The sequence below is a fragment of the Heterocephalus glaber genome, unplaced genomic scaffold, assembly GCF_053883595.1.
Source record: "Heterocephalus glaber isolate CG9 unplaced genomic scaffold, H.glaber_assembly_v1.0 deba00001687, whole genome shotgun sequence".
Taxonomy (NCBI): domain Eukaryota; kingdom Metazoa; phylum Chordata; class Mammalia; order Rodentia; family Bathyergidae; genus Heterocephalus; species Heterocephalus glaber.
This window is the reverse complement of record NW_028258412.1, coordinates 10,919,967-10,932,864: the sequence shown is the minus strand read 5'-3', so window position 1 is coordinate 10,932,864 and position 12,898 is coordinate 10,919,967. Positions and strand designations below refer to the sequence as shown.

Sequence of the window (12,898 nt, the reverse complement as noted above, 5' to 3'; positions counted from 1 at the left end):
GATAAAGGCATAATTTATATATAGTAAAATTCATCCTTTTTAGATGACATGTCTGAGTATTTGTAGTTATATATGGCATTTATTGAATACTTCCTTGTCTTACCATAAATTTGAAAAACTACTTTAAGTATTTAATACATTCTCTCTATTGGGGAAAGCACTATCATCTCTGTAGAGTTACATTGAATTTCTTGTCTATCATGTGTAAGTACATACTATTGAATTAATGTATACTACTCAATTTAGGTCTTACTATTGCAAAGGCTGGTACCATTTCATTATTCTTTCTGTTTCTTTCAGAAATTTCTTGGATATTTGTACTTATCTTTCCACACAAATCAGTTTCTTTCCACAGAATCAGTTGGTCTAGAATGCCAGAAATTGTGGCGTATTTTTAATGGGATTTTACGTATTGCATAGTTGGATTTAGTTGAATTGACTTTGTGAGACTGAGTCTTTCTAGGCAAGAATATGATATATCTATTTGTTTAGTTCCTCTTTTGTGTTCCTCAGTTGATTTTTATAGCGATCTGGCACCTTTGTTAATAAGCTTATTCTAGATTTTAACCCTTTTGTAAACATAGTAAGTAGAATTCCTTCTTTAATTACACATTCTAACTAATAATTATTTGGTAGCATTAGTACCATTGATTTCTGTTTATTAATTTTGTATTTGCCTGAATTTAAATGTCATATATAATTTTTGTTCAATTTTCTTGGATTTTCCATACAAACACTCAGTAATCTGCAAATACTTTTTCTCTTCCTTTCCTTCTTTTTTTGGTACCAGGGATCAAACTCAGGACCTTGCACTTGCAAAGCAGGCAGCAGCACCACTGAGCTAAATCCCTGGCGTGATTTCCCTTCTCTCTCTCTCCCTCTCTCCCTCTCTCCCTTCAGAACTAGGGATTGAACCCAGGGCCTTTCCACTGAGCTACATCCCCAATCCTTCTCAATTTCTAATTCTGAGACAGGGCTTCCTAAGTTACTCGGTTGCCCAGGCTGGGATGGAAATGCAGTCTTCTTGCCTCAGCCTCCCAGAGTGCTGGGATTACAGGAGTGTGCTACCACACCTGGCTTGAATGTGATTATCAAAAATGAAAGTTGAATTTATCAAATACCTGTTTAGAATTTATGAAGATGTGTAATTTTCACTCTTGAGCTAGTGATATGATAAATCTATTACTTTTAATAGATTTTATGATATCAAATTCCTGGAATAAATTTTATTTGGTCATGTTTTATTATTCCTTTATTGTTCTGTTGAATTCCGTTTTCTAATCCCTTATTGATAAATTTAGTATTAATATTCCTAAGTGGAGATGGTCTAGTGTTTTTATATTATTGTAAAATACCACAAAGAGTACAGCATATGTAAGTTAATTACAAATGCCCATAGACCTCCTCCACCCAGTGAAAGACATGAAATGACATCTTTGGGAGTTTTTGTAGTTTTGTCACCTATGCATGCATCCTGAAACATAACTGTTTAGTTTTGCTTGTTTGAAGCCTTTGTTAAGTTAGAATCAAACTATACATATTCTCACATGACTTGCCTTCTTTGAACAATGCTGATTTTTGAAACTGAACCAGGTTGGTAAACAGAATAATAATTCATCTCCCAGCTGTGTACAGCATAATGGGTGAAACAAACACCTTTGTTGAATATTCCTATACAATATTTGTTATGTGTTTTATCCATTACATGAAGTCTTTCTTTTGTGCTCTTTTGTAGTATGTTATAAAGCACATGGATTCTTGAGTCAAAATTCTTTGTTTTAACCTCAAGCAACATTAGCTATATGGCAAGTTATTTAACTTCTATGAGTATCAGTTTTTCCATCAGTAAAATGGGAGCTAAAATATCTGTTATCATATAGAGTTGTTAAAAAGCTTCCAATGAATCCATATAGGAAAACCACTTGGGGAAGTGCCTGGTAGATTATAAACTGTATAACTGTAGAAGAGAGAGAGTAACATTCTAGGATTGCAACAGCAATGTCTTCTGTTATTGATAGAAGTTGGGATTATTTTCCTGCTTTGAGTTGTCACAAATAATGCTGCCGAGCTTGTTTTGTGCTTCTTCCCCATTCCACAAAAACAGAGGAATGAAATTGCTTGGCCACAGGGATGTGTCTTCACCTTTTCTAGGCTATACTAGATTGCTTCCCAGAGTAGTTGTAGCAGTTTCTTCTCCCATCCACAGAATGTAGGGATTTCTGTTGCTCCATCTTTGGCAATCTGTCTCGTTAGGCATTTTATCTTTTGCCAATTTGGTAAGTATGAAACTCTATCCCACCTGGGTATCAATTTACATATTTTCTATTTGTATTGTCCATTTGATTCTTCTATGAAATGCCTTTTGCTTTTGCCTATTTTTAGATTGAGTTGTTTGGGTTTTATTTTTTTCTTATTCATTCTCAGAATGTATGTGTTAGAATAATATTTTTCCACTGTAGGGTTTTTTTAACTTTTTAAAAAATATCTTTTGATAAATGTTCTTGATTTTAACAAAGTCAAAGTTGCATTTCCTCTGTATTTCAGTATTTACCTTCAGATGGTAAAAAATCTTTTTAAAACATAACTATGATGCCATTATCACACAAATTAATAACTCCTTAATATAATTCAATATTTAGTCCTTGTTCAAAATTTTCAGACTGTATCAAAATTTTGAAAATAGACTTCATTTGAACCAAGATTGATATAAGGTTCACATTGCGATTACTAATGACTCTCTTTCATCTCTTTTTTTTCTTTTTTTGGTACCAGGGATCGAACTTGGGACCTTGCACCTGCGAGGCAGGCGGCAGAACAACTGAGCTAAATCCCTGGCCCCTTTCATCTCTTTTTAAAAATAATATTGGGGCCGGGGTGTGCCTCAATGGTAGAGCACATGTGCAAGGCCCTGGGTTTGACCCTTAGTGTCTCTCTCTCTCTCTCTCTCTCTCTCTCTCCATATTTTGTGATTATTGACAACTTTCATCCGTTTTTTTAAATCACAGTTTTATTGATCTAATTTACATGCCATATAATTTATCTATTTAAAGTGTCCAATTCAGTGATTTTTAGTACTTTTACAGAATTGTGCAGTCATATCATGGAAATGGTTCCATTTCTACTGGATATATCTAAGAGTACAATCACTGGGCCATGTAGTAACTCTAACCACTTGGAAGAACCCCAATATTGTTTTCCAAAGTTCTGTATGATTTTATGTTACCACCATCAATAGGGGATGGCTCTAGTTTTTCTACTTCCTCACCAGGACTTTACTGTTATCTGACTTTTCCATGGTGGCCATCTTGGTGAATATGAAGTGGTATCTCATTGTAGTTTTGATTTGCGTTTTATTCTTTCATTTCTTAAAATATAAGTCCTCACTGGGCATGGTAGTACATGTCTGCTTGTATTTTAAAAAGAAATAACTTTACCAAATGTTAATATTTTTTAAATGATTTCCTACAAAAGGAGGAAAGGAATAGGTAAAAAGGACAAGATAAGAACCAGTTCTTTAAATATGTTATATTTATTTTTTGGAACCATTAAATATTTTATATAATTATAAAACAAAAGTACATTTAAAAACTAATTCCCAAAACTAAACAGTAAAATCAAAGAAATAAATGCATATCCAGTTGCTACAATAGCCACATAGTAATTAATTATTTCAAAGGAATCTAAAATCACAGAAACATGTCTGTACCCAGTGAGATATAGCCTGAGGACAAAGACTTTTAAAAATTTTAGGCTGTTTTCACTAAGCGTGTCAGTAACACTGTTGATACTGTTATTTTGAGGCTGTTATGAATACAGTGGGGAATAAAGTCTGTGAAAAATTGCTCCTGTTACTGAACTAGAACTTTTAAATGAGAGAAAAGAGAAGAAATATAAGAAAAATAAGATTAACTACAAACCTCTCTGTTACGCATTGAATTGATAGAATCAGAATAGTCATGTTATAGCATTTTAAACACTCAAAAATCTGTACAGTGACCCACCCAAAAGCAATGAGCACCCCTGGTGTCTAATTGTGGTATCTCCTTCTTCTCACAGAAAGAAACCAGAGTTCGTTAGAGAAACCACAGAGTCAAGGTCTGCGTTGAGACTGTGTCAGATAAACCTGAAACAACTTGACGTCCTGATAAGGCAGCTGTTAAAGGATATTAAGCCATGTCCAAAGGGCTAGAGAGCCTGCTTAATAGATCCCCAATAGCCAAAAATGGGACTATTTGAATAACAGCAAGCATAATTATTGCCATAAAATGAAATGCATCAAATACATTCAAACCCACAAACTTGTAACAGTGTTAAGCAGTTATTGTTACCTTTGGAGGATACAGTGGTGCCTACTCATTATTCAGAAAACTGCAAATAAGACATTTTTCTGGACTTTCCTTTACAGACTGTGCCACAAGAAAGCCAAATTGTTGATAAGGAAAGCTTCTCTTTATGTCCAGTTAATAAATGGGGAATGAATGATAGGCCTGAAATGTTGTCCTTTTGCAAACTCCTACAAATAATGTGACTTTAGGAAGTAAGGATGGCCAGCCCTTGGGTGTCTCCTATCAAACCACACTACATTGCCTATGATTTGCAAAACAAATCAGTTCTGCATCTGATCTTAACTCTAAATCAAACTACCAGTTTTCAGGAAATTCAAAAGAAAGGGAATAGTGTTTCATGGTCCCATAAGAAAGCAATGAGCAAAATCCAGAATGTGGGAAATTCTATAGAACAAATCGCCCAATTTCTTCCACATGTTAATTGTAAAAAGAAAAAGAGAGGGGAACTATAGAGTGGAAGAGAATTGAGAGACTTGTGAAATAACTATAATGTGTAGACTTTGTTTGGGTCTCCTGATTTGAGTAAACCAATTGTAAAAAAAATACCATGTAAGAGATTTGTTATTCTAGCTCCATTTGGCTAGTGTAGGGAGACACCTGCTGGCCACTCTAGTTTTTTAAACCTTTTATTATGGAAAATTTCAGATTTACAGAAAATAAACAATAGTATAACTCTCCCATCCTCATAATTTACCTTCAACAATTATTAACATTTTGCCATTCTGATTTCATTTATACCCCTACTCCCTCTCAGTCCTCTCCCATTTGGTTATTTTTATGGTTCTTTAAAAATAAAATGTTATAAGATTTACACATAGCTAAATGCACAAAATCTTAACAATGCATCTTGATGAATAGATACATTCATGTTAACTCACAGACCTATCAACATATAGAACATTTCCATCACTTAAGAAATATCTTTTCGTGAAAACCCCCCAGCCAGGCAACAATTGTTCTGATTTTTCACTGTAGATTAGCTTTGCTTGTCCTCAAATGTTATATAAATGGAATCACAGTTTGTACTCTTTTGTGTCTGGGTTCTTTCACTTGGCACAATGTCTGTGAGAGTCATCTGTGCTATTGCATGTACCCGTTATTTCTCTTTTATTGCTGGACTCATTCTATTGAACAGATGTACCACATCCCTCCTCCAGTTGATGGATATTTGGATTGTTTCCAGTTTGGAGCCATTGTGAATAAAGTTGAGCTTGAGTTGAATATCACCTTCAAGTCTTTTTGTGGACATATGTTTACATTTCTCTTGTGTAAATACTTAGGAGTGGAGTTGCTGGATCAAAGGATAGAGCCATGGTTAATTTCATTAGAAACCATCAGGACTTTTCCTAAAGTGCTTGGATCCTTTTACATTTGTGACAGCAATAAATGTGGAGTTCATTTGGCTCCACATCCTCACCAGTAGGCTGTATTGTCAGGCTTTTTAATTTAAATTCTTCTGTTGGTGTATCATTATGGTTTTAATTTGCATGTCCCCAGTGATTAATGATGTTGAACACGTTTCTAGGTACTTAGTGACCATTTATATCCTACCCTGTGAAGTATCATGAAAGTCTTTTGTCCAGATTTATTGGATTTGTATTTTTATTATTGAACTATACATATCTTTTATTACAGATTCAAATCCTCTGCAGCTATATATTTGTGAGTATGTTCTGCCAGGCTGTGGCTTGCCTATCCATTTGCTTAACAGTGTATTCAGATGAAAAGTTTTATATTTGATGATGTATAATTTCTTTTTTTCTTTAATCATTATTTCCTTGTGTGTGCTGTCCAAGAATGCTTTGCCTTCCTCTGGTTGCTAAGCTATTCCCCTTGTTTTCTTCTGGTAGCTTTATAGATTTTACATTTACATTTAGGTCTAAGATGCATCTCAAATTTACATATCTGTTCCATATAGCTCTTATATGTATTTCAGGTGTATTATATTTGTGTATACACACATATAGTGTAAGATAGGGTGCGAAATAGTTGCTTATGGATATCTGTCTGCGGTATTAGTTGAAAACATCCCCATTACCAGCCCCCAGTTTTATTTGTCAGTTAGTGAATGCTCTAGCTTAGATTTTCTTTTCAAGGTTGTTTTAGCTATGCTAGGACTTTACCTATTTATTGCCTCTCAGATCCAAATTCACCTTTCATACCTGCTCTGTAGTAATGAATGAGTCAAGCATTTCTCCTTGAAGAGAGCATGATATTAATTTTGTCACTAGAGGGTGCTGGAGGGACATTGCAACATCAAGAAGTTTCTCTTTCAGGTTCCCTTTGACCTTCATAGAATACATAAAAATCCAGAAAGCAAGTTCAGAGTCAGGCTGTATGGGTTCATATTCTGGCTCTGCCTTTTGGCAGATCTTGGACATGATTTATAACATCCCCATGCCTCAGTTTCCTAGGCTGTAGAATGGGTATAATAATATTACTTACTTCATAGCCAGAATGAGGATTAAATAAAATAATGCAAGTCAAACCTTTGGAATTCATAGTACCTGACCCAGTAAATGGTTGGTTTCTGTTAACTGCTATTACTAAAGTCTAATACGCACATGTGCATGGTTATGTATCACTTGACACTTGGGGATATAGTCTAAGAAATGCATCGTTGGCCAATTTTAGCTTTGTGCGAATGTCATAGACCCAGATGGTTCAGCCGATGGCATACCTAATGGTGCAGCCTATCTCTCCCAAGCTACATATTTGAAAGCATGTTGCTATAACAAGTATGCTAGTCAATTGTAACACAATGGTTAAGTATTTATGAACTTCAACATATCTAAACATAGAAAAGGTACAGTAAAAATAGTAATAAAATATACAATAGGAAATTTTTAGCTGCATTATATTCTCAGTTTTCTTTTATCTCAGGGTTTAGCATCTGGTTAATCCCATTTACTAGACATGTACTAGAAATTTGGGGGTAAATGAGCTGCTGAGGAATGTTCTATCTCCTGTAGAAAGAAGAGGTGAGGAGGAGGCACATTCGTCTGCACATGGAAGGGACGCTGACTGCCCGGGACAAGGTCGGCGTGCAGGATTTTGTGCTGTTGGATGCACACACCAGTGAATCTGCCTTTGTGGACAATCTTCGCAAGCGTTTCAGCGAGAACCTCATATATGTAACCTAACACGTTTCTCAGCTTGTTTTTCTACATTGTTTGTTTCCTTCCTGCCTTTATCAGCCTTGATGATTGTGAAAGATGTTACTGTCTTAGGTTAGCCATGAAGTGGAAGTGTCAAGATGTACAATCAAATGTACTTTGTTCCTTCATGCTAAGCTTTTTATGGTAGCAGGTGACAGAGATTCGATTTAAACTGGCCTCAGCCACAAAAGGAAACTATAACTTTGGGGTGCAGGTACAGATCTAGGGTTTCAGACAATGCCCTGAGGACTCTTTCTCCATCTCTCTGCTTTGCTTTCTTTTGCATTGGTTTCCTTCTTGGGCAGCCTCTTTTTCCTTTGCAGTAAGATGGTGGTGGCCCAGCAGGTCCAGGCTGATGCTTTAACAGCTAGTGTTGCTACTGAGAAGGGGCAATTCTGAGAGACAGGTCTAGCACATGTCCCAGAGCTAATGTTGGTTGGCTCTGATTGGCCCATCTAGAGTCATGTGCCCCTATTTCAACCAGTTTCTATTGCTAATCTAATCCCTATTCTGATTGGCCAAGCTAAATTACTAGGCCCACCCTTGGAGGTGAGGGCTAGGGTCAGAACCCCACCACTGTCACATGGACCGAGAGCTGGGGAAGAGGGTCCTCAAAGGGATCTGTTGGAAGAAGAGCTAATAAATGCCAGGAAGGCCGAGTAAGAATAAGAGATGTCTCAAGACATCCCATAAACTCTCAAGGGCCAAGACCGAAGCACTTCACCAAACTTCTCAGATTGATCTTGTTGCATCTAGTAGTGGCCAGTTTTTATTAAATTCTCCATTTATCACCGCATCTGGACTTGATTGGTCAAGTTTCATGTAAATTTCTCCTAGATAAATTTTATAGTGTTTCTGTGTGTCGTGGGGTTTATTAAAATTATTTGATTTTTTTGAGTTTTTATTAGCCTTTATTAAGAGTAAATTAGAACTGTGCGTGGTGGTGCATGTCTGTCATCTCAGTGCTCTATATGTTTCAAAAAAACAAAACAAAGACTTTTTTAAAGGGTTGAAGATACAGCAAAGGCCCTGGATTCAAGCCCTAGTACCACCACCAAAAATCCAAAAAAAGTAAATTAAAAATCAGAAGCAGTTTTAAAATATTTGTCTTATAGGTAGATTGTAATGATTCCTGTTATTTAATCTATATGTTGAAACCAAAGTTGCCAGAAAAAATAAGCAAGATTTTATCCCATGGCCTAACTTTCAGGATTATCACCTTTAATTGTACAAATAGAAAAAAATCAAAATAATTTTCTGTGTAAGCAAAGGAGAAATAACATGGTATGAAGTACAAACTGGATAATAGGATCGTTAGGACTAAGCTAAGAGTTTCCAATTTAAACTCACCTATTGCAGGAACTATCTCCCACACTCAGCGGGTACCACCTGACTAAAGCAGTGTAGAGTTGTAGTGAAAATACTCTCCTCTGTTGTCATTCTGTTTGAGTTTGTCCCAGAGACTGGAGACACGAGCTGGGATGATTTTAACATAGTCCTAACATAGGCTTTAATGCTTCTGGTATTTAAAAACACAAACTGAGAATCTGAAAATATCAGATGCATTCTCAAAGGAGCCCCCAAATATTTATCTTTTCTGTATAAGATCTTAGAGCTCTTTGTTTATAAATGTATTCCAGGAAGCCTATATTAGTGCTTATGTTGCCAATGTAAGTACTTGAAAAACTTGACTGTGAGTAAAATTTAACGTTGAACTCTAGAGACATAAGTACCAGTCATGGGAGCATTTTGCCCAACTCTAGAAGGCTGGTGGGTACATTTGTCCTGCATATTCACTCAGTGGCCAAAGACCTTTGTGAAGCATAAATCACACCCATCACTTCTCCCTAAGCCATGTGCTGATGTAACAGTTCAGAACAGGTATTTGGCTTCAGCGGGGAGGAACTGTCTTTGCCATGAATTGCATTTGGAACAAGCCCAGCTCCTCAAGGCAGCCCCAGCATGATAAGGACCTGCCGCTCCCTCTTGACATCCTCCCTTCCCATTCACCCTCCTACCCTCACTCGTGGTGTCAGCCACACTTGGCTGTAGTGGGCAGCCTGCTGCAATTGTCCCTTTAGCCTGGAAGGCCCTTCCTGCCTACTTTTCTCATGACTAGCTCTTCAGCCTTCAAGTTTTCACTCAGATGTCACCTCCTTAGTAAAGCCTTCCAGAAGCCACTCGTTAACATGGCCTTCCTCACTCATTTATGCCTACATGACCCTATATACACCTTTCGTAATAGCTACTGCTCCTTGAAGCTGTCTTGATCTCCCACAAGCTCCATGACAACAGAGACCCCACCTGTTGGATTGGTTGTGTTATATCCCCAATGCTGAATGAACACCCCAGGATCATAGAGTGTGACAGTCATTTGTACCCAGAATGCCTCACTCGTGCTGTGGTCCATCCCTCCAGACATATATTGGGACTCTCCTTGTGTCCGTGAATCCATACCAGGAGCTCGGAATCTATACTATGAGCCACATGGAACTTTATCAAGGGGTCAATTTCTTTGAACTGCCACCACATGTGTAAGTAAGGTCATCACTAGGAGTATTTTCTATTTTTTTCTATTATTTCTCTTTTTTTCTATGTCTCTTTTCCCTTTTTCCCACCCACCCACCACTCCATCTGTCCTTCTGTCCATCCATCCATCTCTTCATCCTAATCCTTGATGCATGTTTAGTAAGATATTGCTGCATGCTCCTTAAACTGCTGCCTCCTTGTGAAATAAGTCAAAGCAATAGAAAATATTACTAGGTCATTCTGGAATCTCAGCTCAAATAGACAAGAGTGGAATCTTTGTGCAACTGCCAAGAAATCTAAAACAGTGGCTAGAAAAGGAGCCTTCTCTGGAAAGTGGGTTGCTGTAGTGCCATCTACTGGTGTCTCTGAGTCATGGCAGCTAAGGTGAATGGCCACGGGTAGAAGCTTAGCAGGCCTGCAGAACCTTAAGTGAGCACTTTCCTGCCTCGTCTAAATAATGCAGGCTTTGCTGGATTTCCCCTTTTCCTCCCTGGTTGACTTCTGAGCTAATATTTAGTGCCTCTCCTCAATGTCCTGGTGACTCAGCTGTTCCACTTCCCAAGGCATTTATACACCTTTCTGCGTCACCACTGAGTCCTGAAATAACCAGGACCAGGACGACTTTCACACTTTGGGTTCTGATCTTAGCATTAAGGCCCTTATAATACTTTTACCTCTTGTCCTAAGGGTATCACAAAAGTTTTTGAAATCTCTCTGGTTTCCTCTCTGCATTCTGAGTGTTCTAGGTTATGAGGAAAAGAGAAAACATGAGATCTTTTTATTTACTGAATCATTTAATAGATAAGATGTTGTTTCCACCCACAGTTAATAGAATGTGTCTTGGGGATGTAATGTATACCTGACTTATTCTTACAAGGAATGTAGTTGGTTTTTTAAAAATAAATTGTTGAGGCTGGGGATGTAGCTCAATGGTAGAGCACTTGCCTAGCATGAATGAGACCCTAGCTCCATTCCCAGCACCAAATAAATTAATTTGATAAAGTTCAAAAAGTATTTTCCTCACTGTTCAAATTCATCGCTTCAACCTTTCTGTTATTTGAGTTTTGATATCTAGTGTAGTTTGCTTTTGATCACTCAATGGATCGTGTTGAGGATTTGATATCTGTCTGAACTCAGTGTCCTTGATTCGCAGTCTGGATATGGCTTTCTAGGGACAGAATACTTTGTTTTTCTGCCCTGGCAAGTATCAGAGCCAAGGGAAGTGGCATCAAAACCAATTTGTCTCTGTCCATTCCCTCTCTAGTTATGCCATAGCTGACAATGCTTACCGAATGATGTGCTCGGAGCTAAATAACCACTTTATCCTCATTTCTGGAGAGAGCGGGGCAGGGAAAACAGAAGCCTCTAAGAAGATCCTCCAGTATTTCGCAGTGACCTGCCCAATGACAGAGTCATTACAAATAGCCCGTGATAGGCTGCTGCTCTCCAATCCAGTGCTGGAGGTAAGTGACCCCTAAGGATCCGTACAGGGGAGTTCCAGGGGACCACTAAAAAGAATCGTCTGCCTTGGCAGGGCAGTCAGAATGAACAGATCACTGCTGAGAAAAGGGATCTCACAGGCAGTGTTGTTGTTAAAATGACCCTGAAATGACAGAGTTAGATTCTAATCCAGCATGCCAACACCAGTAAGCTTCCACAAGTCTCTCCAAATCCCAGAGTCTGTCTCCTCATGGGCAGAATGGGTTTGCTTCTTGGATCTGCCCCTTAAGAGGTTTTGAGAATTAAAGAAAATGAATGCCTGAAAAGCACACGGCAGAATTAGTAATCCCTAAAATATTATTTATTAATATTTTTCTTATTTAATTAAAATCATTTTGGTTATTATTATTTCTACTATTACTTCTACTATTACAATTCACCAACTTGCTGGATGGTTTTGAACAAGTTATATTGCCCTGTCTGTAAAGATGCTTCTGGTTACAGAAATTTCCCAGGAGACCCTTTGAGCTAAACGATTCAATATGAGGAGTCTGGGGGTGGGTTTGTCGGCTATACCTTGTAGAAGAACCACAGCCTAGGTATCTCTCCTCAGGTCATTCCTCATATCTTCCTAGATGGCATTCTAGGGAGACCATCTTTCCCTAAATCTAGCATTCAGTGCAATGTAGTTAGCAAATCCTTGTTACAAGATAAATTGTGTCTTTCCTCCCTAGCTCCTCCCTCTGTCCTCCATTCTCATAGAAAGCATATTATTTGGAGTTGAAAATTTGATAGATAAATGATAGTGAATGATACTTTGTTTTCCAAGGCTTTTGGAAATGCCAAAACACCTCGGAATGACAACTCCAGCAGATTCGGAAAATACATGGACATACAGTTTGACTTTCAGGTACTCTGAAATTCCTAATACTAGTTCTTGAGGACCCTTGTTTGGCCAGTGATAGAAACCAACCCAAGGCACCTTAAAGTGGGAAGGATATTTCTTGCCTCAAACAGCTGAAAAATCCAGATTAGTGCTAATTTTAGGAAATGCAAGTAAAGATTACCTTCTGGTTGGGCAAGAATTAAGAGAATATGGGTGTTGAAGATGTGGAGCATTGGACTTTACACACTTTAAGGTATATATTGGTGCAACCCATTTGGAAAATGGTGGGTTGAACCAATGATATGATGGTACTTGGGAAGCTGGCATCACATAATCTAAGGTGCAGTCATTCCACTCCCAGAGATAGCCCCACAGGTGTGTAAGCATAGCCACAGCAGCCCTGATTATGACAGTGGAAAGACCAGGAACAGCCAATATGTCTGGAGAGAACTCAGTGTCTGTTGACAGGAGAATGGCTAAACTGTGGTAAATTCACACAGTGAGGATTACAGAGCAGTGAGAGCAGATGAACCACAGCC

The 12,898-nt window shown here is 37.8% G+C and overlaps 1 protein-coding gene across 5 annotated transcripts in view; it reads left to right on the top strand.

The window, feature by feature from the left end:
• The window catches only part of Myo1h (myosin IH), a 92,743-nt gene that overhangs the window by 35,604 nt on the left and 44,241 nt on the right, over positions 1-12,898 (top strand). For 4 of the 5 annotated variants that reach the window (XM_087198057.1, XM_087198058.1, XM_087198056.1 and 1 more), the window contains 4 exons: positions 7,319-7,480; positions 9,923-10,038; positions 11,298-11,496; positions 12,303-12,383. In XM_087198057.1, the coding sequence (XP_087054183.1) occupies positions 7,355-7,480; positions 9,923-10,038; positions 11,298-11,496; positions 12,303-12,383 (522 nt within the window). In that variant the 5' untranslated portion in view covers positions 7,319-7,354. Of the gene's footprint in view, positions 1-7,318; positions 7,481-9,922; positions 10,039-11,297; positions 11,497-12,302; positions 12,384-12,898 lie in introns of those variants that run through there. The other variant, XM_087198059.1, reaches the window with a different exon arrangement.